At 39.7% G+C, this 24523-nt stretch overlaps 2 protein-coding genes across 8 annotated transcripts in view; one reads left to right on the top strand and one right to left on the bottom strand.

The window, feature by feature from the left end:
• Positions 1-24523, top strand: part of GRIK2 (glutamate ionotropic receptor kainate type subunit 2) — a 624521-nt gene that overhangs the window by 546551 nt on the left and 53447 nt on the right. The window lies entirely within an intron of this gene.
• LOC143820496 (uncharacterized) lies at positions 10123-12485 on the bottom strand. Its single transcript, XM_077303419.1, has 2 exons — positions 12162-12485; positions 10123-11961 (listed from the first exon to the last, which is right to left on the bottom strand). The coding sequence occupies exon 2, from the start codon at positions 11790-11792 to the stop codon at positions 11130-11132; it is 663 nt and encodes a 220-aa protein (XP_077159534.1). The 5' UTR covers positions 11793-11961; positions 12162-12485; the 3' UTR covers positions 10123-11129.

Here is a 24523-nt window from a genome sequence, read left to right as displayed (position 1 = left end):
CGGACACAACTTTGCACCTAACAACAACAACAACAACAACAACAACAACAAATATACTCACATATAAGCCGAGTTTTCCAGCACAGGTTTTAGCACTTAAAAGACCTCCTTGGCTTATACGCGGGTAATTGATTAATAGCCTGCCTCCAGCCAATCACAGCATTGCATTTGCAACCTGAGTTCTTTGCAAGTGAGCTAGTGGCCTCCAGTTAACCTTTGCCTTCTGCAAAGATCTTAAAAACTAAGCTCTTTGCAAGTGAGCTAATTGCTCCCAGCTAAGCATTGCCTTCTGCAAATATCTTGAAAGCGTTCTCTGGCAGCTTGTAGGACATCAATGGTTTGACTGAGAGATTCTGATATCCCCCCTTCTTTTCCTAATCACTTCTTCCAAACTATTCTTTTGGCTTCTTTGGGTTGGGCTGGGGTGGGTTTTGGGGGTGCTTTGGGATTTACTGTTTCTTCGGTGTTTCTTTCTTCTTTTATCTGAGGGGCAGCATTGTTTGCCTTTTCTTCTTGGGGTTGGGTTTCTTTTAAAAGTTGATTTTTACATTTCTTTCTTTCAGTTTTACAGTTCTTTATTTCAGTGTTTTCTTCTGGGGGGCACTGTAGTCCCCAGTTTCGTAGCTGTTGTACTTGTTGTAGTAGGTTGCCAACTCTGAGTACTGTTGTTCTGCTCTGGTTTGCTGGCCTGGGGGGCACTGTTTGGTTCTCCTGCCAGAGCTGTTCTCACAGAGCAGTTCTGTCAGTGCTCTCTCAGGGTGTCTGGCATCAAGAGAGGAAGGGAAGGCAATTGTAAGCTGCTTTGAGACTCCTTTGGTTAGTGAAAAGTGGGGTACAAAAACCAGCAGCTATTCATCCTCTTAACTTTTCTGTATTTGTTGGGGGGGGGGGAGGCTGTATGGGAAAGCCTGTGATGATTTAGCATGGATTAAGCACTTAGCCCTCCCTGTAAATTTACCAGTAGCTTGCTGCATTTCCCACCCTTGGCTTATACGCGAGTCAATAAGTCTGCCCAGGTTTTGTGCCTTGGCTTATATATGGGTTGGCTTATATGTGAGTATATACAGTATGGTACAGTCATCTTTATATTTCGAATCCAGTTGCAGTTATGCCTTATCTGTGTGGCATTACCTGGTTTTCATTTTCTTTCCAGTCTGCAAATGCAAACAGAAGCTTGACTAAATATGAATGACAATTTCCCTGATGGTTCTAAAACGTTTCATAAAAGTTATAGATAGTCTGGCTCAGAGAAGCCGAAAAGTACCTAAATCAATGCTGAATCAAACTACCCATTCCCTGCCTTCAAACGGTCTGAATCAAGGTGGCCAAATTACGATCTGGTGATTCAGCCACTGATGCAAGAAATGTACTAACTAAAGAGTTTACTGCACAAAATATTTGCTGATAAAGCTAGTTTTAGAAGCTGGTTCAAGTCCATGGGTTAGATCCACAGGACACTACTTATGTGCTAGATTTTTTCTTCCTCTTTTCTGTTGGAACCCACTGTGGTCCTGAAATATTGGTCCTCAGAGCCAGGAAGCATGGTATACCTGAAGAGTAATTGACAAAGTTCCAATTCCTCCGCCAAAATTTCTCTTCCTTGAGTGGAAGATAATTTGGAAATCCAAGCTAGTGTTTGGAATTCAAGTAATTTTTATACATTCCTTCCGATTTCTTTTGATAAATACAATTAAAAAAAATAATGTATCTGAAAAGTACAGCCTGATTGGTTTGACTTTCTAAACTTGATGATTTTCTGACATCTGGGTGAAAGAAATATAAGGCTATCAATTATCTTTCATCAAAAAAACTGTGTCATAAAGCAAGGTGAAGGTTGAGCGATTGATGCTTTCACAAGAATGTCAAGACACTTCCTGATTTCACAATCCCATATTGAGTTGTTCAGAAGTGAAATTACTCAAATTATGAGACAGTGTCATGTACCTACAGAGTTTAGTAAATCTGATAAACAATATGGGGGGGGGGAACCCATATGCACACCCCAAGTGCAAATAGTTTCCTTATACTACCATCTTTTATTATTATTATATTTCTGTCAATATAGAACATACGAGTGCACATGTAGTCTTAGGGTTAGACTTCAAAATCAAATATGCAGGAGCCATTCTGGAATTTAATGAGGTAGATATTAAAAGTTTAATCACTGGATTAATCACAGAGTTATCTACTCAGCAATACAAAAGCAGCAAAATAATGAACTATTGAGCAATATTCTAAGTCAATTAGCTTGGATCCCTTTGGAGTTGTTCTACAGGTAGAAGAATAATAAGTGCTACTTGCTCACTCTTCCACATCTGTGACACCTGGAAATGTTCACCAAAATTCTGTTTCTGTTTCCTTCAGGAACAAAATTTCAAGGGGGGGCATTTCAAGCTGCCATGGGATGGGTGTGGTGAGAAGAAACATTCCATGAGTTTGTATCATCCCAACCCTGGAAATTCTCTAGGGCAGGGTCGTCAGCCCCTAGGGTGTAGCCCAGTACCGGGCCGCAAAAGCCTCAGCAACGGGCGGCTGGCGGCTGCACCTGCCTCTTCCCCCCCACAGTGAGAAGCTCGCCCAGCTGCTTTGCTCGCGGCCTGGCAAGCTTCTCGCTGCAGGGGGGGGAAGAGGTAGGCGCGGCCGCCGGCATGCTAGCGGGTGCAAACACGCATTCGTGGCAGCTCCACACATGCGTGTTTGCGCGGAGCAGCTGCGTGCGCATGTTCGCCCCCCACCAGTGGGCCACAAATGCCCATGTGTGGCACCGCTGCACAAATGCGCATGCACAGCAACTCCCGCGTATGCGAGTTTGCATGGTGCCTGGGCCACCCTCTTCCTCCGCCCCCGCAGGCAGTCCCCAGCCTTAAAAAGATTGGGGGCCGCTGCTCTAGGGGATCTTAGTAAAAATTAATATTGTGTTTGTGATTAAACAATTTTGGTTTCATCATGTTGCTTCATCACCTTTCAAACTGATAGCAGTTGAGATATGAGAATATATATTTTAATAAGTTCATAAATGAGTCAAGAAGAAGCATGCAGATGCTTAAACTTCTGCCTCCTGCATCTTTCCTTTCAGGTTTGCTTTGTCCACTTGTCAGTGCTTTGCATGTGTTATACTTACATCTTGTCTCTCTGCCATTCTTTCCTCAGTCCCAGAGCTTTTACAATGTATGTTTTTTTCCATGCAATTCAAACCTTTTTCATGCCTCATTCTTTGAACAAGGAAGAAAGAAAATTTAGAATGCTGGGCAATTGTTAAATGCAGTGTTGGCAGGTTACATGTTAGCATTTCTAGCAGAAGTTTGGCAAGTGCAATCTTGGGAATTTCTTATCCCTGCTGATTTGACTTGAAACTTCATTGGCGGTAGGAAGTTGGCTTTGTTGAGTGGTGGGGCTTCTTCCTTGTTCAACTCAAACCCATGAGTTTTTGCTTTTGCTCCATTAGGTTTGCTTACCCTGAATTCAAGGTGCCATTCTTGATCTTCAAAGCCTTATGCGGCTTGGGACAACACATTAGATAGACTGCCTCTCTTTTATGAACTGGCCTGACAATTATATTCTTATTTGGAGGTCTTGCTTCAGGTGCCCCACCTTCACAGATTAGGCAGGTGGCATCTTGGGAAAGAGCCATCTCAGTCATGGCATCAAAGCTCTGAAACTCTCTCCCCATGGGGATTCTTCTCTCTCCTTCTGTTGTTGTCTTCCACCACTGGGTGAAGACTTTTGTTTTGTTTGGCATTCCCTCAATGATCCCTCCTTCCTAACTAATCTTTTAATTCCTGTTTTTATGTTTTGTATATGTTTAACTCTGTTTTTGATTGTTTTAATAAGGTGCATTAAGGGCAATTCAATGGTATTTGTGGTTTTATTCTGATGATTTAAAGTTATTAGCTGCGTCGGTGGTGTTCATAATGGCAGAAAGGCAGGATACAAATTTTGTAAATAAATATGTAATACATTTAACATTTAAACAAACAGCTTGTTCCTTCATAGTGATTGCAGAATAGGAATTAATGTGAGGTTTATACAAAAACTTCAAGTAGACAGTAAGTTGTGTACTAGAATTTTATTAAAAGGTTATGCATGTTACTGTTACCATCAATGCTCTGTTGCATAGCTAATAGACTTGAAGACAACAAGTAGTGAAAGTATCCTATAAACACATAGTCATACATGAGGTCATATTAACATGGCTTAGCTACCCACTTGAATACAAATATATAGTATGTCATTGGTGTAAAAGCATAGCTAGTAGAATGAATTGTCAAGGTAATAGGATCCTGTGCTTTTTAAGATAACAAATGTACCAATTTAAATTAACTTTCTAACCACTCAGGCTGCCACTCAGAACCTTGATCTGCCATCAGCAAGATGCCAGATCAATAGTCCAATGACTTTTTGACATCCAATTGATAGACCTGTTGACTGACACCTTAACAACAGAAACACAGCTGCTTTCTTCAATTACATAGCATTTCCCTGCAAAAAATGACTGTTGTCATTGCTTGAGAAATTCTACAAAATTATGACCTACGAGCAGTATCTGACATACTTAACTGAAGTAGTGAAACATATTGTCTCAGTTAATTATTCAAATGTAATCAATGAAAGTCTGTAATCCTAGTTGATTGTATTTACTCATATAATTTTTAATCTGTAGATTGTTTCACTTTGTCTTATTGTACTAATTCACTTATCAGTTTTAAATGGTAAGTTATTAGTACCGAAACAGAGGTTAACAGAGTGACCTTCAAAAGTTACCCAGTTAGCAAGGGTTTGAACCTGTGTATTTGATTGCAGCTGACTGCATGCATTTTGGTAATGCTTGTTTAAGCCAGTTGATTTCAGTGCACTCAAACTGAAGTTAACTCTGCATAGCATTGTGTTGTAAATCAGTATAAATCCAAATTATTCCAAATGCTATGTGGATAAACTAATCTAATGCTGTAAAACAACTATAGTCCATGTTTCTGTTTTCCATGTTTAATTTTGAATTTTACTTTATTTTTACACAGAATGTTTGCTTTACTTGCTAAATTATTAGATTGATGATGATTACATATCTTAATACTAACTCCAAGCAATTCCAGTATTTTTTAATTTCATGTAATTTGCTTGGTGTGCCAGTATTAATTATTTACCAGTGTTTATATTAAAGCAAAATAACATATTAAATAATGTCCATAATGTTATGCAGACAGGCCAATTTACAAACTAGTTAAACTGGACTTCTAAAACCATATAAGCTATTTTAGATATACTGAAGTAATAGAGATTAAAGACAAATCTAACAATTTAACTCATTTTGTAGGTTGTCCTCCAAGTCTTCCATAAACTGGGAAGCAAATAATTTTGATAAAATTATACAACTGAACAACTCTTCTTGGTTCCTTAGAATTCAGTTTGATATCAGTCTCAGAATATATATGGACACTGCTTTAGATTCAATCATTGATCTCATTTCAAACTGACTACTAAAGATTTGCAAGACTAATCATTTTTGCAATTACAATTGTTTCTCCAAGTTTTTTCTCCAGATCTCAGATACTTGAAATTCTCCACCCTGCTCATACTTATCACTGAAACATCATTAAAACAACTAAGACCAGAGCTAAAATACATACAAAAACATAAAAACAAAACTTTAAAATTGCACAGGAAGAAGGGATCACTGAGGGAATGCCAAATGACACAAAAAGATATTTACCTGTTGGTGGAAGATGACAACAGAAAAGGTTTATGAGTCTTCTGGGGGAGAGAGTTCCAGAGTTTTGGTACCGCAGCCAAGAAGACCTTCTTCCAGGTTGCTATCCACCTAATCTCAGAAGGCAGGGTGATCTGAAGCAGGGCCTCTGAAAGTAGTGGTTGGGTAGATGGCCTTCAGATATGTTTGTCCCAAACCAGATTTTAACAGCACCAGCTCCTTTGAACTGTGCCTGGAAACAGACTGGGAGCAGGATAGCCTGGAGTTATATAGTTTCTATAGTATTCTGCACCAATTTAAGTTTCTGAATATGTGGGGCTTATTCTAGATGCAAGCAGAGCATGCACTATGGTCTGCCCTGGAAAGGTCATAGCTGGTTAGCCAGTCAAAGGTGGTAAAAGGCAGTCGTCCTGGGTATAGCAGCCATATGCTTATCAGCAGTAGGCCCTGAGTCCAAAAGCACCCCCAGAGTTACAAGGGGAGTGCAGGAGTCATACCTTTCACTCAGCAATATCATTAACATCTTGTCAGAATTAAGCTTATTTCCCTAGAAAACCAATTACTAATACATTCCATCTCTCCTTGAAAATTGAAGATTTTTCAAAGGGCTCACCTTCCTTGGAGTTGGTGGGCTGCTGCTACTTTCCTATGTTCCATCTATGTCCCTTATTTGCCACTTGTTAACCCTTTCCTTTACCTTCAAGCAATCTATATTACCCTCATTCTGAGATGTTCCTAAGAAGTGACAACATAAAAACTGAAGCAGGAAAGTGATGTTATTTGGGAGATGGTTTCTCAATCCTTCCTATCTTGAAATCTTTCCTTTAAATGTCTTAGGGAGCATAAAAAAGTTCCCAGATGCACCATAAAAGCCTCCAGCTTCTTATATTACTGTTCCCATGTCATCCTGCATCACTTTAGAAGCTGAAAATGTAAAGGAACATATAAATATATAAGCAAATATCTGCATTTATTTCAGCATTGCTGTTCCTTTTTCCTTCTGTTGCCTGTCCCTTTAACCTTCTGTCTTTTCAAATATCAATTGTATGCCGTTTGTCTCAAATTGCTGTGATTGTTTGAATGGTATTATAGACTCTTAAAGGGCAGATGTGACCTACTGTTCTTGGCAATTCTGGTTTGGATGCTCTCTTGACTCAACAATTTATGCTTATTACTGAAGTGTCACAATGTTCTCTTTTCAAACATATGCAGTTGCTACAGGGTATGGCTGAGTAGCAATAAATTACTGCACTGGGTGAGGTAAGGACATACCAATCTGACTCCTAGTCTCACTATTTTGCTTTGGTCAGCTTGGTTCAGTGTTAATTTTATGTTAGAACAACTATGTTCATGATGTTGATACATACAGGGCATCAACTTCAGTAGATACAGGGCAAGTGTATGAAACGTTTACTCCCCACAACATATATCCACCAGTATATGTCCAGTCATGCAAAGATCAACATTGAATATAGATGCACATCTTTATGCACTGTATTCATATTCATTGTATTTATTGCTGGACAGTCCTCTGGTTTGAATAGTTATTTATAGTTATTAATATAAATACATTTGGTGTCATTAGAAAAACCGGAGAGTCGAAAGCATATAAACAAGTTAATCTTTGCCTGTGCATAGATTAAGTTCTATGCATCATTCCTATAGTCATGTTAAAAGCAGAGAAGATCTAACTAGGGTGTGCAAAAAATAAAATAAAATAAAAATCAACAACTTTATTTTGGGGTTTGGTATACTGAACCTCAAAATATTGGTATTTCCCAATATTCCTAAATCCCAATGTCAGTATGGTATTCAGATTTGGCAAATATTCAGGAATATTCACTACGAAAAGGAGAAAAAACTTAATACAAACAGTTTGTATTAACAAATAAAAGTTAACAGAAAGGGAAATGTCTGTAGGCCTACTGGGAGTGCACCAAAAAGTTTCTAAAAAGTAATGTAGTTGGATGTCATAGTGAGGGACAGTATCTAAATTGAATGAATGAATATTCCAGGATTTATTAATAATACAATAGAAATTAAAAACATTCAAAGGCTCTATGCATAGCCTCAGATAAAATCAGATCCTATATACATACCAAGCACGTTTCGGTATTGCTGCCTATTATCAATGACCTGGCATACACATAAGTACATCAAACAAGAAATGTGCAATGAATTTTGTAATATATGAAATAGACAAAACCTTAATAATAGATGGTAGACACAGTGTGCACCAGTGATCACATATGTAAACTAAGGGACCAGAGAAAATAAATGAAGGCCTCTAAATTCTCACATCAGTGTTCTCCAATCAAGTAGGAAGTTAATTCATGATTAACCCTCAACAAATTTTCCATTAATTTGTCCCCCTACTTGATTGGAGAACACTAACATGGACACTGAAAGTGCAAGTTGGGACATGATTAATTCTTGCCCTGAACAGGATCTGTTTCTGTGAACTCCAAAAGCATTTACAGGGCTCACAGTCCCTTGAAATACCTTTTCCAAACTGAAAGTTCACCCCAAAGGTATATAAATGGACTGAGAGACCTTTATATACACTTCAACTGTGACTATCCAGGATTTTTCAAGCTCTGCCATTTTAGGTAACCAAAAATTAGCAAAAACAAACAAACAAGAGCTTTGGCTGAATTCATACCCTCAAATACTGATAAAGTATTTTTCAAGTATTTGTAGCTTAGTTTAGCCAAATGCACACCCCAGATCTAAGTCAAAAGGCTAAAATATAAATGAAGGTCTGTATCCTCTGGGTGATCCCAATGGTGACATTGTCTGTATGCATATCAGGGTAACCACTGAACTTATATTCAGAAGACACCACTTTTTTCTCAGTTTCCTTGCTCAAGAATGATTGTTTAGAGGCTGGACGGTAGCTATTGAAATCTGCTGGGTCCATGAATGTATGCACTACTGCATGCCTCAAGGCAGCAGTTGCCTCTACTCTTTCATGGAGGTATTTGCTGTCTCCCAAACCCAGTCCACCAGCATCTCTCTAGCAGATGTAGGGAGCAAAGAAAATACAAGCATGTGATAGGTCTCACACTACCAAGAATCATGTTCACATCCTCACACTGAACAAGTTATAAGGTATCCCATACAACTGGACAAGACAACATCCTAGGAAGAACTCTTTATTCTCTTCAAGTAAATGCTGCATTGAATATATTCCTCCACAGGTGCTTCACTATACAAATTCAGAAACCAATTCTTTTAAAAAATAAAACTGCTCTCAGTTTTACTACAAAACATGCTGAAATCAGATTTAGATATGGAGTTCAATTTCCAGACATTCAGAAAGAAATCTGTGATTGTTTCCCAGAACAGATGTCACCATCAAGACACTTTCTTTGCAGTGATACAGTAAAATCGTAGCCTACACTGAAAGATCTGGGATGATAGAACTGCTTGGCTGTATCACAAGATGTATAGATTTAGTCAGTACATTCTCAATATATATTTCAATGGCTTGGATTCAAGTTCATTGGGTACAAATTTCTCAATACATATGGGGTGTGGAAACCCAAAGAACCTTACATCTCTCCCACTTTATGCTCACAATAAAAGTCCTATGAGGGAGCAATTGGCCCCATTCATCCAGTAAGCTTCTCATGGCTGAGTTGGTTTTCACCTTCTCAGATTCCAGTCTGACATTAACCATAGCACTATGCTGGCAGTTTGTTGCATTCAGCGCAATGAGGGACATGGTGGGGTCAAAATTTCATGTGCATTGGGGGCTGCAGTGAGGCAGGGGTCCTGAGCAAAATCATACCTCCATTTTGTACCATTAGAGCTCTTGCTCTGCTGAATTTTACTCACAAGCAGTTGTCAGAAGGAGGCAGCTTTGCCTAGTTCTAGCTGCAGTTCATCATGCCGGATGACATTTCATCCAGGATTTCTGGAGCTCATAAAATCTATCTGACAATTTTGGTTTTTGGAAGTTTGCCGGGGGAAGGAAGCAGCCAGGAATATCCATCTCTTTTTGTGTTCAACCATTTCTCTGTTTGGCCTTCTGCTCTGAAAAAAAAAACGTTTTTCTTTCATGCCTTTGTACTTTTTTTTAAGTTTTGATAGTGATTGCCAGCAGACATTTGATTTGATAGTAAGGCACTCAACTAGTACTATCACTGAAAACTTATGAATGAATTGCTGCTTATTTTATGTTGCGTGATTTCCCTACTGGCCTGGTATGATTGGATCCAAATTAGCTCTTGTCTGGAAGTTATTTCTTTTTTTTTTTTTTTATAATGATTTTTTTTTATTTTCATAAAGATAGAAATATAATCATCATTTGAGAATATACGACCCCACATTGACTCCACAGTGATATAAACTTTTGCCCAAAACTCTAAGAGCCATGAGTCTAAGAGCCATCCACATTTCCACTACATTAAAAAAAAAGGCCTGTTTAGATATACAAAAGAAAAGTTATTATTAATCAACTTACTTGAGAGATCGTAGACCTCACATTAACTGCTTGATACAATCTAAGAGCTATCCTAGCAGATATTTCTAGGTTTGAGTTAGATGCTTAACATTAAACATTTCTTATAGCACAGTATGAGTTTTGGCCCTGTATCAATACCCTGATGAAGGGAGAGGAAAGTAGGGCTTTGCCTTAAAGATGTACAAAGAAAAAAAATTACAAAAGGATTTCATAATTTCTCCTTATCCTTAATACAGATACATCTACAAACCATTTATACTTGACCCATTCTAAGAGCCATCCTGACAGGTATAAGTTGAGAGCTTTGCATTTTCTACAGATCAATATGAGCTTTGGCCCTATAACAATACACCAATAAAAAAAAATAATAATAAGGGGTGAAAGCCCCATTTTATATTTCCAACGCTAACGATTATATTACCTATATGCCTACTAAGAAAAAGAAACAAGAGAGAAAAAAGGCACTGCTTCCCCTTTTTCATAAAAATAGCAATGTAGGATACAGTATATGTTGTTAATACAGAGAATAATAAGATTTCCAGGTTTAGATTAAATGCTTAACATTAAACATAGAACAATATAAGCTTTCAGTCTTCTATAGCTTCTCCTTATCCTTGGTTCTGATACATCTACAAAACAATTTATGCTTGACCCATTCTAAGAACCATCCTGACAGATATATTTTCAGATTTAAGTTGAAAGCTTAACATTAAACATTTTCTACAAGTCAGTGTAGGCTTTAGTCCTAGGACAATACCCTAAAGAAAGAAAAAATAAGGGGGGGGAACCCCATTTTACATTTTCAGCACTAATGATTATATTACCTATATGCCTACAAAAGAAAAGAGACAAAAAAAAACAAGAGAGAAAGAGACACTGCTTCCCCTTTTTCATAAAAATGGAAATATAGAATACAGTATAACATTAAACATAAAACAATATGAGCTTGCGGTCTTCTTAAGGGGGTCTCATCTCGAGGCTTGCTACATCTTGTCGTTCCCGTAAAATTATATTCTGTCCCATTGGCCTTTGGCGTAGAAAGTGCAGTTGTACTCTTTCCCGCAGAATATGCATCGATAAATCTTGAGGCCGTTGCACCTCCTGGACTCCAGTATCAATACAATTTTTTCCCCAGAGAGATCCTTTAAATCGGTTACTTTCACTGCAGATCCATATTTCTTTTGATTGATTTTTGTACACTGTTGCTTTGAGATGGCTGTATGTCTTTTTAAAAAGGGTGTCCTTATCTGGGCTGCAGAACTCCGGCATCCCATTTTCCGTCTCCAGAATTTCAGATTTCTCTTCTACTGTTGGTTTTCCACCTTGTTTAGAGCTGTCATCAGCCACTGTTATTGATCCATTATTCCTGTTAAAGACGTCTTCCTTGGCATCTTGGATCTCCTTGAAGATATGAATTTCAGATTTCTCTTCTGCTGTTGGTTTTCCACCTTGTTTAAAGCTGTCATCAGTCACTGTTATTGATCCATCATTCCTATTGAAGACTTCTTCCTTGCCATCTTGGATCTCCTTGGAGATATTTTTGATCAATCCATCTAAAAATACTTTGTAATCTTGGGTTTGTATCTCTATTAGATGAGCCAATCTTTTTAACATAGACATGATTTTGACTTTAAAAAAAACCGGCCCCAAACAATTTTACAAGTGGCCAGTAGAGGTCCTCTGTTTTATCCTCTAATGTTCCGGCACAGGCATGTGACGTATTGAAGGCAGAGATTCTCGTGCTGGCACAGAGTTCTCGTGAGATTTTCCCATTCACAGCTTATCTTATCTTCGAAAACCAAAACAATTACAATAAGAGCTTTTGCCAATTAATTCGAGTTGATTTGAATCCTTCTTCTGCTTAGTTAGGAGAATTAGCCTGCCTCTTAACGAGGTGGCTTCAGGCAGAGCAGAGTAAGAGGAGGGGGGAAACAAAGGGCTTTGATGCAGGAAGAGAGACGGAGAAAAAAAAAAGCGAGAGATACTTGCAGTAAATGATGTTTTGGAACTCAGCCGATGTCCTCCCCTCAGTTCAAAGCGTTCATTTGTGGTAAATCATCATGTAGGGTTGAAGCAGATACTTTAAGATTAAAGAAAGAAAAGAAAGTCCGAGGTAGAAAATGGCAGTCGTCCTCTGGACCTGGAACGCTGACAGCCTATAATCCAGGGAGATATACTCCCTAAAGGATTGGAGACGGCCCCAAGAACTTCCTGGGTAGAAAGGTGAGGTGGGGTTTGCGTACCCCTCCTCTTTTCTGCCAATTGCTTGCACAATTGACCCCTGTCAGGCTTCAGAGATAGCAGAGCAGATGCCCTGCCACCCTCTCAGGACGACATCTTTAGCCGGAAGCCTCTGGAAGTTATTTCTGTTTGCTAAAAGAGAATGTGGTCTGGTGCATGCCCAAAATGTTCGTGAAAATCAGCCTCATCACTAATGTCAGTCTTTATCATAAATGAACTATTTTTAGGCAAAATGCTCCATACTTCCTATCCTTAAGAAAGCACTTCCTTATATCTTGTCTTGTCTGTAAATGTAGATATAGTAAGACTGCTCCCTCACTTGTACACAGGAGAGGACAGATGCCCAAGATAAAACTGTCATATTTAGTTCAAAGCCTAAATTTTTAGCAGACATCACCACATTTTATCAGATCTCCATGCTTAGACGCGTTGTGCTAGTTCAAAACATGCTATGAAATAAGCTGCAGTCCTGATTTACTGATTTAGTTCCAGTTTTCCACTGGCCACGATCTGCTAATAGACTTAGTGGTTCTTGACTAGGCAGTGCACATTGTTCCAATATTGTTGGTAATTCATGTATAGTCAAGAAAATCCTCAGCTAAATCTACTTTCCCCCAAAAAAAGACTTCTAAAGAAGGTGTCTTTCAGGTTTGGGTGCTAAAAAGACAGGTTTTTTTGAAAGAAAATATTCAACATTGTTTTCAGAATTCTCTCATGATGTTAGTTGGTTAGCAGCAGATCTCAGAAAGTATAACTGGGAAGAACAGATGATGTAAAACATCTTAGACCATTTGCATTAATTTGGGGTATAACTGAACGTGAGGACTGGATTTTATGATGCACAAAAACAGAATGCCTAACCTTCAAGACAATTTCTTTTTTTTCCCCTAGTGTAACTAGGAAAGGCAGAACTGTGGAAAAAATAGATTGAATTCAAACCATACAGTTGTATCCAAAGATGTCCTTTCTTTCATGCAAAGATTACTTCTCTCAGCAGAAAAGCATGATGAATGGTCCAACACAGCCTTAAGAAAGACTTTTGAGAGATGGATGGGAGAAAGTAGTAGTAAAAGTGTTCTCTTCTGAAAATGCATGCAGTAGAACGGATAAAACACTTGTGAATTTGGACAAAGATTCTGTAGATATATAAAGTCCAAGATTTTGTGACAGTTTCACAGCTCCCAGGTATAAGTAAGCTTTTTTGTAAGCTGGTACTTTCAGATGTAATTTCTAATCCAAGTTTCTTGGTGTGAAACAAAAACAACATAAACTCATCTCTCTGCCATATGGGGTGAGACTGCTTTCAAACCTAATAATAGAGGCTAAGTGTTCTCATGCAGTGTTCTAAATTATAATTTGTATTTGACAGCAGGCAGAATGAACAGAGATGAAGATTTCATTTGCCTTTCGAAAGCAATCTGGAAACCAAGTATTCTTTACCGGCAGGTGACATTGTGCAGCCCTGATAGTAAAACAAAAGACCTGTGTCAGTGCACATAAGCAGTACCATTGATTTATCTTCCTTGATGTCATTCAGTAGATTGGATAATTGTGCATCTAGCCATAATCGAACAAGGGCCAGTAGATCACTCCATGATTTATATAAAAATGACTACACATCAGTAATTTTGCAAGCACATTCTCAAGGATGCATGAACCTGTAACATTTGGTTCTTTTGGGGGATTCACATGCGTCCAAGGATTCCTACTCATCCCTCCCTGTTGTTTCAAGAAAAGAATTTTTAAATATGCTAATAGTATGGTGTTTTAACATTGGCCCTTTGCTGTTTTAGTTTCATCACTAAAGTTGAAGGTAGCATGTTTGTCCATAGTAGAACCTGAAATAATATTTATTAAGACCAAGCAAAGTAAAAGAATGTGCATTGGCGATCATCTGGGACTTGCAGCCTTTTTATCTTGGGTAGAATCTTCAGTTTCTTTCAACCAGCCATTCAGAACCATTAACTTAACAAAGGTATGGTCATCCAACTAAGGAATGCTGGAGGAGCTAGATACTAGGGTTGGGTGCTTCGGCATTCTAAGTGGCCTTTCACGCCTGAAGCAGCCATTGCTGCGCTGTGGGGGGGGCACAGGTGCCAGCACACCAGTGGGCGCACACACGCAGGTGCAGAGCACCCCCCCATGGTGTTCTGGCACCTCCCACCGGTGTACGCCTCCCCTCCCCCTCGCAGTGCAGCACTGGCTGCTTCAGGTGCGAATATTCGCTTTGGACGCCGAAGCACCCAACCCTACTAGGTACCTAGGTAATTTTATCCCTGCTGAGTGTTTTCTACTCCAAATCATCCCCCTGTTCTTTTGTTTCTATTTGGAAAAAGATTCAGCACTTGCATATCTTTCCCCATGGGTAGAGAAGCGTTGGGGAATGGTTTTGAACAGAAAAATACCCCCGAGCGCTTTTTTCCATTTAAATTTTCAACATTTTGATTTTGTTTTTTTAAAAAAATTGGGAGAAGAATGCAAGTAACTACATCATACCTAGCTATTTCTTCAGTAGCCCCAGGCTAAACTCTACCTTTCCCCTGAAGCTTTTGACATAGCACCTAAAGCATCACTATCAACTGCAAGAAAGTACCTATGCAAGTCAAGGACATACAGCAGAGTACATATGAATGAATTTGCTTATCCTTTATTGCTGCTCTGTTTCAGCCTTTCTCAACTTTTTTACCATTGAGAAACCTCTGAAACATTCTTCAGACTTCAAGAAATCCCAGAAGTGGAGCAATCATGCAGATTGTGGTTGGGTAGCATAGCTGTGTATACGCCTAACTGGGACCCTTCACGGTCCATTTTGGGAGTGGGGGTGGGTCATTATGAACATATATGATTGTATCATCCCAAAAATGTTTAACAAATTTAAAATATATATATTAAAATTAATTAACTCCCACCCATTCAGGAAAACCTTCCAGAGCCATTAAGAAACCCCAGGGTTTCACGAACCCTGGTTTAGAAAGTCATCTCTATTTGTTGCCCCATCCAACCATATTCCATAATTTCTTTGATTCAGATACATCACATTTGTTTACGCTGATGTGTAGAGGATCAAGAGGAAAGTTGGGTTATAAATATTTTAACAAATAAATTAATAAATGTTTTTAAAGAAAAACAACAGCACAAGGAAGACTTTATAGACACAGAAGAACAATAGGCATGCTATGTGATCACTACCTGTCCTCTCCAGGACCCATTATGCACGGGGGAATAATGCACATTCGGGGTGGAATGGCAGCGACTAAAATCACCGATAACGCACGGTGCCAGCTGCAACCAGCTGCAGATTCGGTGCATGCCGCCGAAAAGGCCACATTAGCGAAACGCGGAAGAAAGCGCAGCTTCTGGGTGACCGGGGCACAACCAGAAGTGGCGCCGGGATCGCCACGTGCATAATCGGTTACTCTGGGTTTTGCCACCGTCGCGCCCCGTCCCGTGCATAACCGGTGTGCTTCGCGTCTTTCCCGTCCGCGTTTTCTATGTGACCCAAAATCACTGTTTCAGCGGTCGTGCATAATGGGCCTAGTGGAATCTCCAGCTCCTAACTAGTAATTTGATAAGCAAAATGGCACATTATATGCTTGAGTCATATTGGAGAAGGGATAGGGCATCTGGCTTGCTGCCTCTGATCATGCAGATCACATGGTAACTCTTTTGACTCGTACAAATAATAATAGTTGTAAATATAAGAGAAGTTGTCCTAAATCAAGCCAGTGGCCCATCTACTCCAATACTCTGTCTCACATAATGGCCAAAACCCAGATGCCATCAGGACATCCATAAGTGGTGCCAGAGCTCTAGAGACTCTTCCACTGTTGCCCCTGCCAAGCATCAAGAGTACAGAGCATCACTGTCCCAGTGAACTAATACTAAAATGCATGTGCAAAACCTGAACTACAAGGATATATATGGAAGGTTCTTGCTGTATGCTAGTGCACGGCTGCAATACATATGTCACAAGTGCAGGTTTTAAATTGTAACTGAGGAATAAATATGCCAGTGAGAAAAGAATGGTGCGTAAGGTAGGCACAGAATCCAAAGTCAAAATTAAAGACTTACTGCTCTGTAATCTGCAGTAATATGTGCACATGTAATGGACTAATATCATCATATGGCAAACTTCCCTAAGATAGCTGGGTAACTGAGAAATAATTATCACTTCATTTGCTATATATCTTGTGTCTATTTTGGATATATAATCTAATTATCTGGGGTTGCTTAAAGAGAAACATTATTCCCTTCCTCTTTTTACGGGACAATTTATTTTGCTCAGTGTTGCTTTTTTCATTCCATGTAGCTTTATTGTTGGCAGGAACACCTTTCCTACCTTCTCCTCATTTGTGCTCTATAGACCATGAAAACTCCCATTACATAGGAAGAGAACACTGTATGAACCTTTAAAAAAAATCAGTTTGTGCTGATGCAACAAATTTGGCTGCTTCACTTAAAGCTTTACAGGCCTCAGCAATTCTGATTTAAAAAACCCCGGAGGTCACAGAATGTAGGAGACCAGTCAGATAAAATGAAAAGGCATCTTTCATCTTTGATTCCTTTCCTTGAAAACTGAAGACAAACTACACTGCTGTAGTTCTAGGTGATATGAAGATCAGACTTTAAAAGGAAGGTTACTTTTAACCTGAAAAAAAAAATTGGCTACTGATGGTTTTGTCTGCACTCACCAATGGCTAGAAATTCAGCCTTAGCTGCATGGTGAGTTTTTAATAATTGTTTTAAAAGCTTGTTTAGATTTGTAGCCAGCAAATGAAAAATTCAACTGAATGATTGATACAATGCACTAGCCTTGCAGATAAACACTGGAGGGCATGTGTTTAGGATTACTGTGTTATTTTATTGTTTCTAGTTTGTGGAGTTTATAGAATTTCAAAAAAATTGTTTCATTAGGAAGTAAGTACTCTTCAAAGTAGGAAAACTATAGATTGCAATCCTGGAACTCCCATTGGTGTAACACACTTGATTTCTCCACTACCACAATATTGTTGTGTGAGAAGGTTTTGAAGTTTTGGAGTCTTGGCGGGGCGAGGGGGGGCAAGAAGGCTCCAAAGCCTCCAATCCATGCATGGATGTGCTTTTTTGAATCTTTGAAAATGTTTGACGCAGTTATTGCTTAGTAGGTTATACATAATGGCTGTAAAAGTGCTTTAGTTTGCATCCATAATACCATCTTTCATACATAAAATATTTGTGTTATATGCTTAATGGAACTTCCCTCCAATTTCAGGATGTTTTCTCAAGGCTTGTAAGCCTTTTCTGAGCACTTACACTTATTGCAGTGAGTCTTCCTTTTTTTTATAGCATCTGTAAGACATTCAGCATACCATTAAAAATCATTTTTGTCTTACAATCAAATGCACCTAATTGTGGCTCAATTTTCTCCCTCCTTTTAAAGTTGTTTGTGGAAGATGTGACAGGACAAAGAAAAACAGGGGGAAAGTCACTTAATTCTTCCCTAGCCAGATATCACCCCCCCCCAAAAAAAAAGAATTCTCTGCAGTTTTAACTGCATGCTTGCACTTGCAAACATGTTTTTAGAACCCCATGGGGGGAAAGACACTAGGGAATCAATCAGAGTAGGGAAATGGAAAGCAGGGAAACTATTGAGTGTTTTTCTCTCTTGCTGCTTTAAATCATCCTCAGTGTTTAAAAGGGGGAAAGAACACTGGATTAAAGTTACATAGTTTTCCACATAAAATCAGAGCGCTAAGAAATAGTGATTGTGTTTTATGTATGCTTTCAGTGGGAAATTTCAGATTTCAGATTCTTGTTTCACTCGCATGCAATTCTCATAGTCAAGATCCCAAGATTACTTCCTAAAACACAGCTTGTCTCTTGGGCCAATCACTCTGCTCCAGATCCTCTAACTCCTCCCATTTTTATCTGAATCACAGAAAGCATATGAGTAAAAATATTCCTTGTTGCATTTTGATTTTCAGGATGAAAGAGGAAATATATTGTGTTGGTTCTTGTGAATCCATTCCAATGGTGTAGTGCTTTCCTCTAGTGCAAGGATGATAGGAGAGGTGCAAAACAGATTGATGTGGGCCAATCAGTTGATTGCTTTCACACACAAAAAGGTGACAGCCATTTTGTGCAGTTTTATGGATTGCAAGTCCAACCTGCATGAAATATTTTCCACAACCTGCTAAATCCTCTGTGTGTCAGATGAAAAATCCAATTAGGTGGGTGTATGGTAGCACACAATTTGTGTAGGATGTACTGTGGAAAAGTGATGTATGAACAGTAGTAAAGCAATAGTAAAGAAAAAAGTTTGCTTTTCAAGTAGTGACAAATTGGAAGGTTTTCAAGGTTACAAGTCACTAATCATTCTCGTGATCTAAGTTTTTTTAAAAAGAAAAAATTAAAGCAGGCCAAATAGAAACACAGTACTAAACATATTTCCTAGGAACTGAGGCCTAATTAATACGTTTATTTTTCAGAAGTTGAATATGTAGTGATTTTTCTATCTTATTTTCCTACAGGGAAAATATGTGAATTACCATCTCTCTGATGTGGTAACTTTTGAGATTGTGTAGGGGAGGAGGTTAACAAAAAGAAACTTTAGCTCACATATTCCTGTCCACATGAAAATTATTGGTAGATTGTAAAGAATCTTTTTATTCTAACACAAGACCTGCTTAGTGTGATCTAGCACCTAACCAGAGGTATAATTCCCTAATCTCTATGACCATTTATGCACTGGAGATTTCATGCAAGGCTGCAGGCTGGAGTTTTAGTCGTGGCAGGTTGCCCCACCTCTTCCTGCACACACACGGGGGAGCATTTGGCCCGGTGTGCCTCATCTGCCCCCGATTGGTACTCCTGCATGTGAGCTGGGGCAGTGAATTTCCCAGTGCATAAACGGTCTATATGAGACCAAGCCACAGCCTCAAATCCAAATGAATCCATCAGATTCTTTGCAAAGAAATGTACAGGCAATATGAAATTTCCACATTGTTGCCCTTGTACTTCTGCACCAGTTAGATTGAGGGCATAGTTAAAAAAAAAAACACACACACACACACAGTTGTTGCTGTGCTGATGTGTCGAACATCCATTGCCACTTTCATGGGAATTTTACTGTCTAATCAGTTAGTTTGGCATACATGAAAAATGCATTAGTGGAATTGGATCCTCTGCACTTAATTGTGAAATTCTGAATGGAATTTTCTAGCATATATGAGAAGAGAGCAAAGAGGGGACCGGGCTACTGAGTGAGCACCTCTTCTTCTTTCCTGCCCCCCCAAAGATGCTGCAGTCTCCAGTACTTAAAAATCCTGAGTGTGGCTGGGAACTCCTTCAGCAGGACGGATAATTGTAGGAAGATGGCTGCTAGTTCACTTGAGTGCTTCTCTCCTTTTGCAGGCACTGGCAACCTGGGAGTGTCCAGGACCCTTGGCTCTTGGCACTCAGCTGTGGCTCACAGCTTGCAGCCTGCTGGCCAGCCCTGTGGAAATCAGTCCATGGCGGGATGTTGTATATACCTTTGTAGACCCATTATGCACGAGGGGGAATAACGCACATTCGGGGTGGAATGGCGGCGACTAAAATCACCGATAACGCACGGAGCCGGCTGCAACTGGCTGCAGCTTCGGTGCATGCCGCCGAAAAAGCCGCGTCAGTGAAACGCGGAAGAAAGCGCAGCTTCCGGGTGACCGAGGCACAACCAGAAGCGGCGCCGGGATCACCGCATGCATAATCGGTTACTCTGGGTTTTGCCGCCGTCAAGCCCCCTCCCATCCATAACCAGTGTCTTCCCCCTCCGCGTTTTCCATGTGACCCGAAATCGCCGTTTCGGCGGCCGTGCATAATGGGCCATTCTCTGCTTCTTACCTTACACTATGTTTCATTTCTTAAAATGCATTTAAATTATGTTACTATTTTGTAAACCTCTTTATTCCACCATTGGAGAGATATTAGGGGAGCACTTCTGCCCTTGGAGAGAGAAGTGGAATAAATATATGCTAAAATGAATAAGTAAATTGCTAGACCGAAGATTTGAATTGCAGACATTATAGCTTTGTTAATTTCTGTTTTCTACTGTGTACTATTCAAGCCATTTTGTCCATCATGTGCAATTCTGTTGCCCTTCTCTCTTGTAATCAGATCGGACCCTTTAGCATTCAGCGATGCAAATGCCTTCTCACTCACTAAACTGTAGATTCAATCAGTCTCTAACATTTCTGTAGGTAGCAATAGCAGACCTTTTTTAAACTTCCAAAATGCACACAGCAATTGCAGAACTCAGTGTTTTCATTATGCTTATGTTCATGATCCCTGACACGTAGTTATCACACAATGATCATTCATTTATGTGAGCTAAGTAAGCCATACAGCAGTCTCTCCTCTGCATGTCATTGTGATATCTGCCATCTTGAAACACGGAACTCTTTGATTTGCCATAACCTCTCATTGTCATGCTAGCCAGGATGGGCTTCAGGGTTTCAGAGTCATTATTGTCTCCTTTTCTCACCATGAAATGTCACAAGTCATAAGCATCTCACTTTACTGTGCTGCATTATCTCCTGCATTACAGCAGCAAAAATAAGCATTATAAATTATTGCTACCAGAAGTATTCCCTTCCAGATATTATTTCTAGTGGGGCAGACTGTTTCATGCTAGGTCAGATGCTGAGGAAAATAAAATAACACACTTCATCAAAGAACCTCTAGATCAATTCATCAGCTTCCCTTGCAGTAAGGAAGATGGAAATACAATGTAAATTTTAATATTGGCCTGCATCAATATCAACCTTCAGATGGTAATGACTAGAAGCTCTGCATTCATTTTAGAATGTCACATTCCTTATTTCAGTGTCACAGCTACTTCTGTCACTGTGGTACCTTTACTCATGAACAAGCCCACTTTATACAGCTTCAGGGCTACAATGAGTAACAGATGAATATGCCCTTTTGGCTTTTTCTTTGTTTCTGTACATTTTCATGGTGACAGTTTTGGTACACGCATTTTTGTGCACAGCAGCAATGATCAACATAGTTCTTTTATGCATTTTTCTGCCATTTAATTAATGCATGCACTTGCTGTCTACCAGAAGTCCTCAATATGGTGCCCACCAATATTTTTCCTGGTGCTTGTCAAGTGTTTTCAGGAAATGGGAAGGACCAAGTGCGGCTTTTGCCCAGCAGGACCTCTGATTGACCACTGGAGATCTGATTGGCTTTGCAGATATTTACAAATGTTGCTTAGAGTTACATGGAACCTCCGTCCCTGACATTTTTGTGGTTGGCTCCACTTTCCTCTGGTAACCATTTTGTGGATGTTTTTACAACCAGGTTTCAGAATTTAAAAAATGCCTGCATACTTAAAAGAGTAGGGGCCTATATTCAACACATGGAAATGGCATAAAAATAGGGAACCATGGATTTCATTAGGGGGGCGGGGGTGTAATCAAAATCATGATCTTCAAATTGATAAATAAAAATTCCCAATCTAAATAAAGAAATCAGGAACTCAGATACCAGTTAGCAATAAAGGCAAATTCAGGTTGCTAATAATGTCTTGAAGCCTTTTGTTCTAATGATCATTATCACCATTGAAGACAGAGATTCCTGCAGAGTATATTCTGGATTATTTCCTGCTGTAAATATTTAAGCTGCTGTCAATTCAAGCAAGATTCTTTATGTGGCATAACTCTTCCAGGTCTTTACCAGTGGACTTTTGAAGATAAACTAATGGCGATATTTAATAAACTAATCGTAAACCAATACAGTTGAGCCTCCATTGAAAAGGAGGCATCAAGTATCACACCTAGGTTCTTGGCAGAGTGAGCCACTGAGAGCTACACTGCATCCAGGTTGGTTAGGCATACTTCCTCACCTAGATCTTTCTTACCTGGCCATAAGACCTCCATCTTTGAAGGGCTGAGCTTCAGATGACTCTGCTTGAGCCATCTCACCACTGCTTTCAGGCAGCTGGCTAATACTTCTGGGGGGGGGGGAATCAGGGTGGCCATCCATTAGGAGGAAGAGCTGGGTGTCATCAGCAAATTTATGACATCCCAGCCCAAACTTCTGCATCAGTTGGGCAAGAGGGTGCATAAAGATGTTGAATAAGATTGGGGAGATAATGCCTACCTGAGGGACTCCACAAGCAAGTTGGTGGCTCGATGATCTCTCTCTAATAGCTACCCTCTGCAATTCCGGAGAAAGGAGATAAGCCACTGAATGGCTGTCCCTCATTTCCCGGCACTGGTGTGGCAACAAACAAGCTCATAGTCAACTGTGTCGAACGCTGCTGAGAGGTCTAGTAGCACAAGCAATGCCAACCCACCCTAATCCAACTGGCAGCAAAGGTCATCTGTCAGGGTAACTAGCACTGTTTCTACTCTATGGCCAAGCCAGAAACCAGACTAAGATGGGTCTAAGACTGAAATTTCTTCAGGAATGCTGACAATTGGTCTGCAACAACCCCTTCAAGGATCTTTCCCAGAAATGCTAAGTGCAAGATGGGACAATAGTTGCTGGTTTCTCACGGGTCTAGAGATGGTTTTTTGAGCAATGGGTGAACCGCTGCTTGTTTTAGACCTTCTGGGAGTTCTCCTATTGAGAGGGAGTGTTTAGTGTTACCTCCATCTCAGAGACAGTGAAAATGATCCCATGTGTAGAGTGGGCTATTTCTATCATAGGTACAAATAGTAGGGAGAATTTTCAGCAAACACATAGTTCAGTACATAGCACTGTGGAAAAAATATTACATTTCGTCTCTTTCAAGCCAGGGAAAAATTAAGATCTGTACTTGGATTCTGTTATTAAGATTGCTCAAATACAGCTGCAACACTTTATTGAAAAGAAAAGGCTGGATAGAAACATTTTAAGCTATAATAAAAGTAAAAATGTTAATACTTGTGTTATGCAACTTTTATGTGATGTGTAATTCTACAGTCTGAAGCCTGCTGATCTATCTTGCACTGAGTTTTTAAGGTTTTAGAGATGGGACTTCTATCCTGGCTTATCAGATTCTTGGAAAAGCTACTTTCCTTATACAGCGACTGCCACAGTAGGAAATATTCTCATTGTAGGCAAAACTCATAATCTCTATAAAAATGAAGGCTAGAAAGTCACAATAATCTTCTATTGGCATGGTAGGCTGCACACCCTTGTCGCTTAGTGAGAGCCAGCTTGGTATAGCAGTTAAAAGTGGCCGTCTCAAATCTGGCAAGCCAGGTTTGATTGCCTGTTCTTCTTCATGCAACCAGCTGGGTGATCTCGGGCAAGTCACAGTTTTGTTAGTGCTGTTCTCACAGAGAAGTCCTGTCAAAGCTCTTTCAGCCCCACATACCTCACAGGGTATCTGTTGTGGGGAGGGGAAGGGAAACTGACTGTAAGCTGCTTTGAGACTCCTTCTGGTGGAGAAAAGCGGCATATAAGAACCAACTCTTCTTCATCTTCTTCTTGCTGTTTTTGATAGCAGCACTGAGCCCCTTCAGTTGTCCTCTAATGTTTCACTTGATTTGAGAAGAAGAAGAAGAAGAAGAAGAAGAGTTGATTCTTATATGCCGCTTTTCCCTACCCGAAGGAGGCTCAAAGCGGCTTACAGTCGCCTTCACATTCCTCTCCCCACAACAGACACCCTGTGGGGTGGGTGAGGCTGAGAGAGCCCTGATATCACTGCTCGGTCAGAACAATTTTATCAGTGCCGTGGCAAGCCCAAGGTCACCCAGCTGGATGCATGTGGGGGAGCGCAGAATCGAACCCGGCTCGCCAGATTAGAAGTCCGCACTTCTAACCACTACACCAAACTGGCTGTATCTTCCAACTTACAATGTTAATATAGGTTGTTCAATGGGGACAAAATCTTTTCTTATGCACTTGGGATTGCATTTAAACAAAAAAGACAATTGGATACTAGTTATTTGAAAGCACTGGCTTTCTATCTTCTGTTCTGAATAATAGAATAAGTTTGACTCCCATGACATATGCAGCTCTAGTGTATGTTCCTAAATAGTAAAATTGATATAAAATGAATACAAGCATAATTTGTTTCTGGCACTAAACTCACAGAGTAATTCTCACCTACAACCCCAACCCTTGCCATTTTTATCTGGTGGATATTCCTTCTGAAT

Source organism: Paroedura picta, chromosome 1, assembly GCF_049243985.1.
Source record: "Paroedura picta isolate Pp20150507F chromosome 1, Ppicta_v3.0, whole genome shotgun sequence".
NCBI classification, from domain to species: domain Eukaryota; kingdom Metazoa; phylum Chordata; class Lepidosauria; order Squamata; family Gekkonidae; genus Paroedura; species Paroedura picta.
The sequence above is the reverse complement of the archived record's forward strand: the minus strand, read 5'-3'. Positions and strand labels throughout refer to the sequence as shown.

What these genes read in the sequence shown, in the direction of transcription:
- LOC143820496 (XM_077303419.1), bottom strand. Translation starts at nt 11,792, where the DNA reads ATGTCTATGTTAAAAAGATTGGCTCATCTAATAGAGATACAAACCCAA.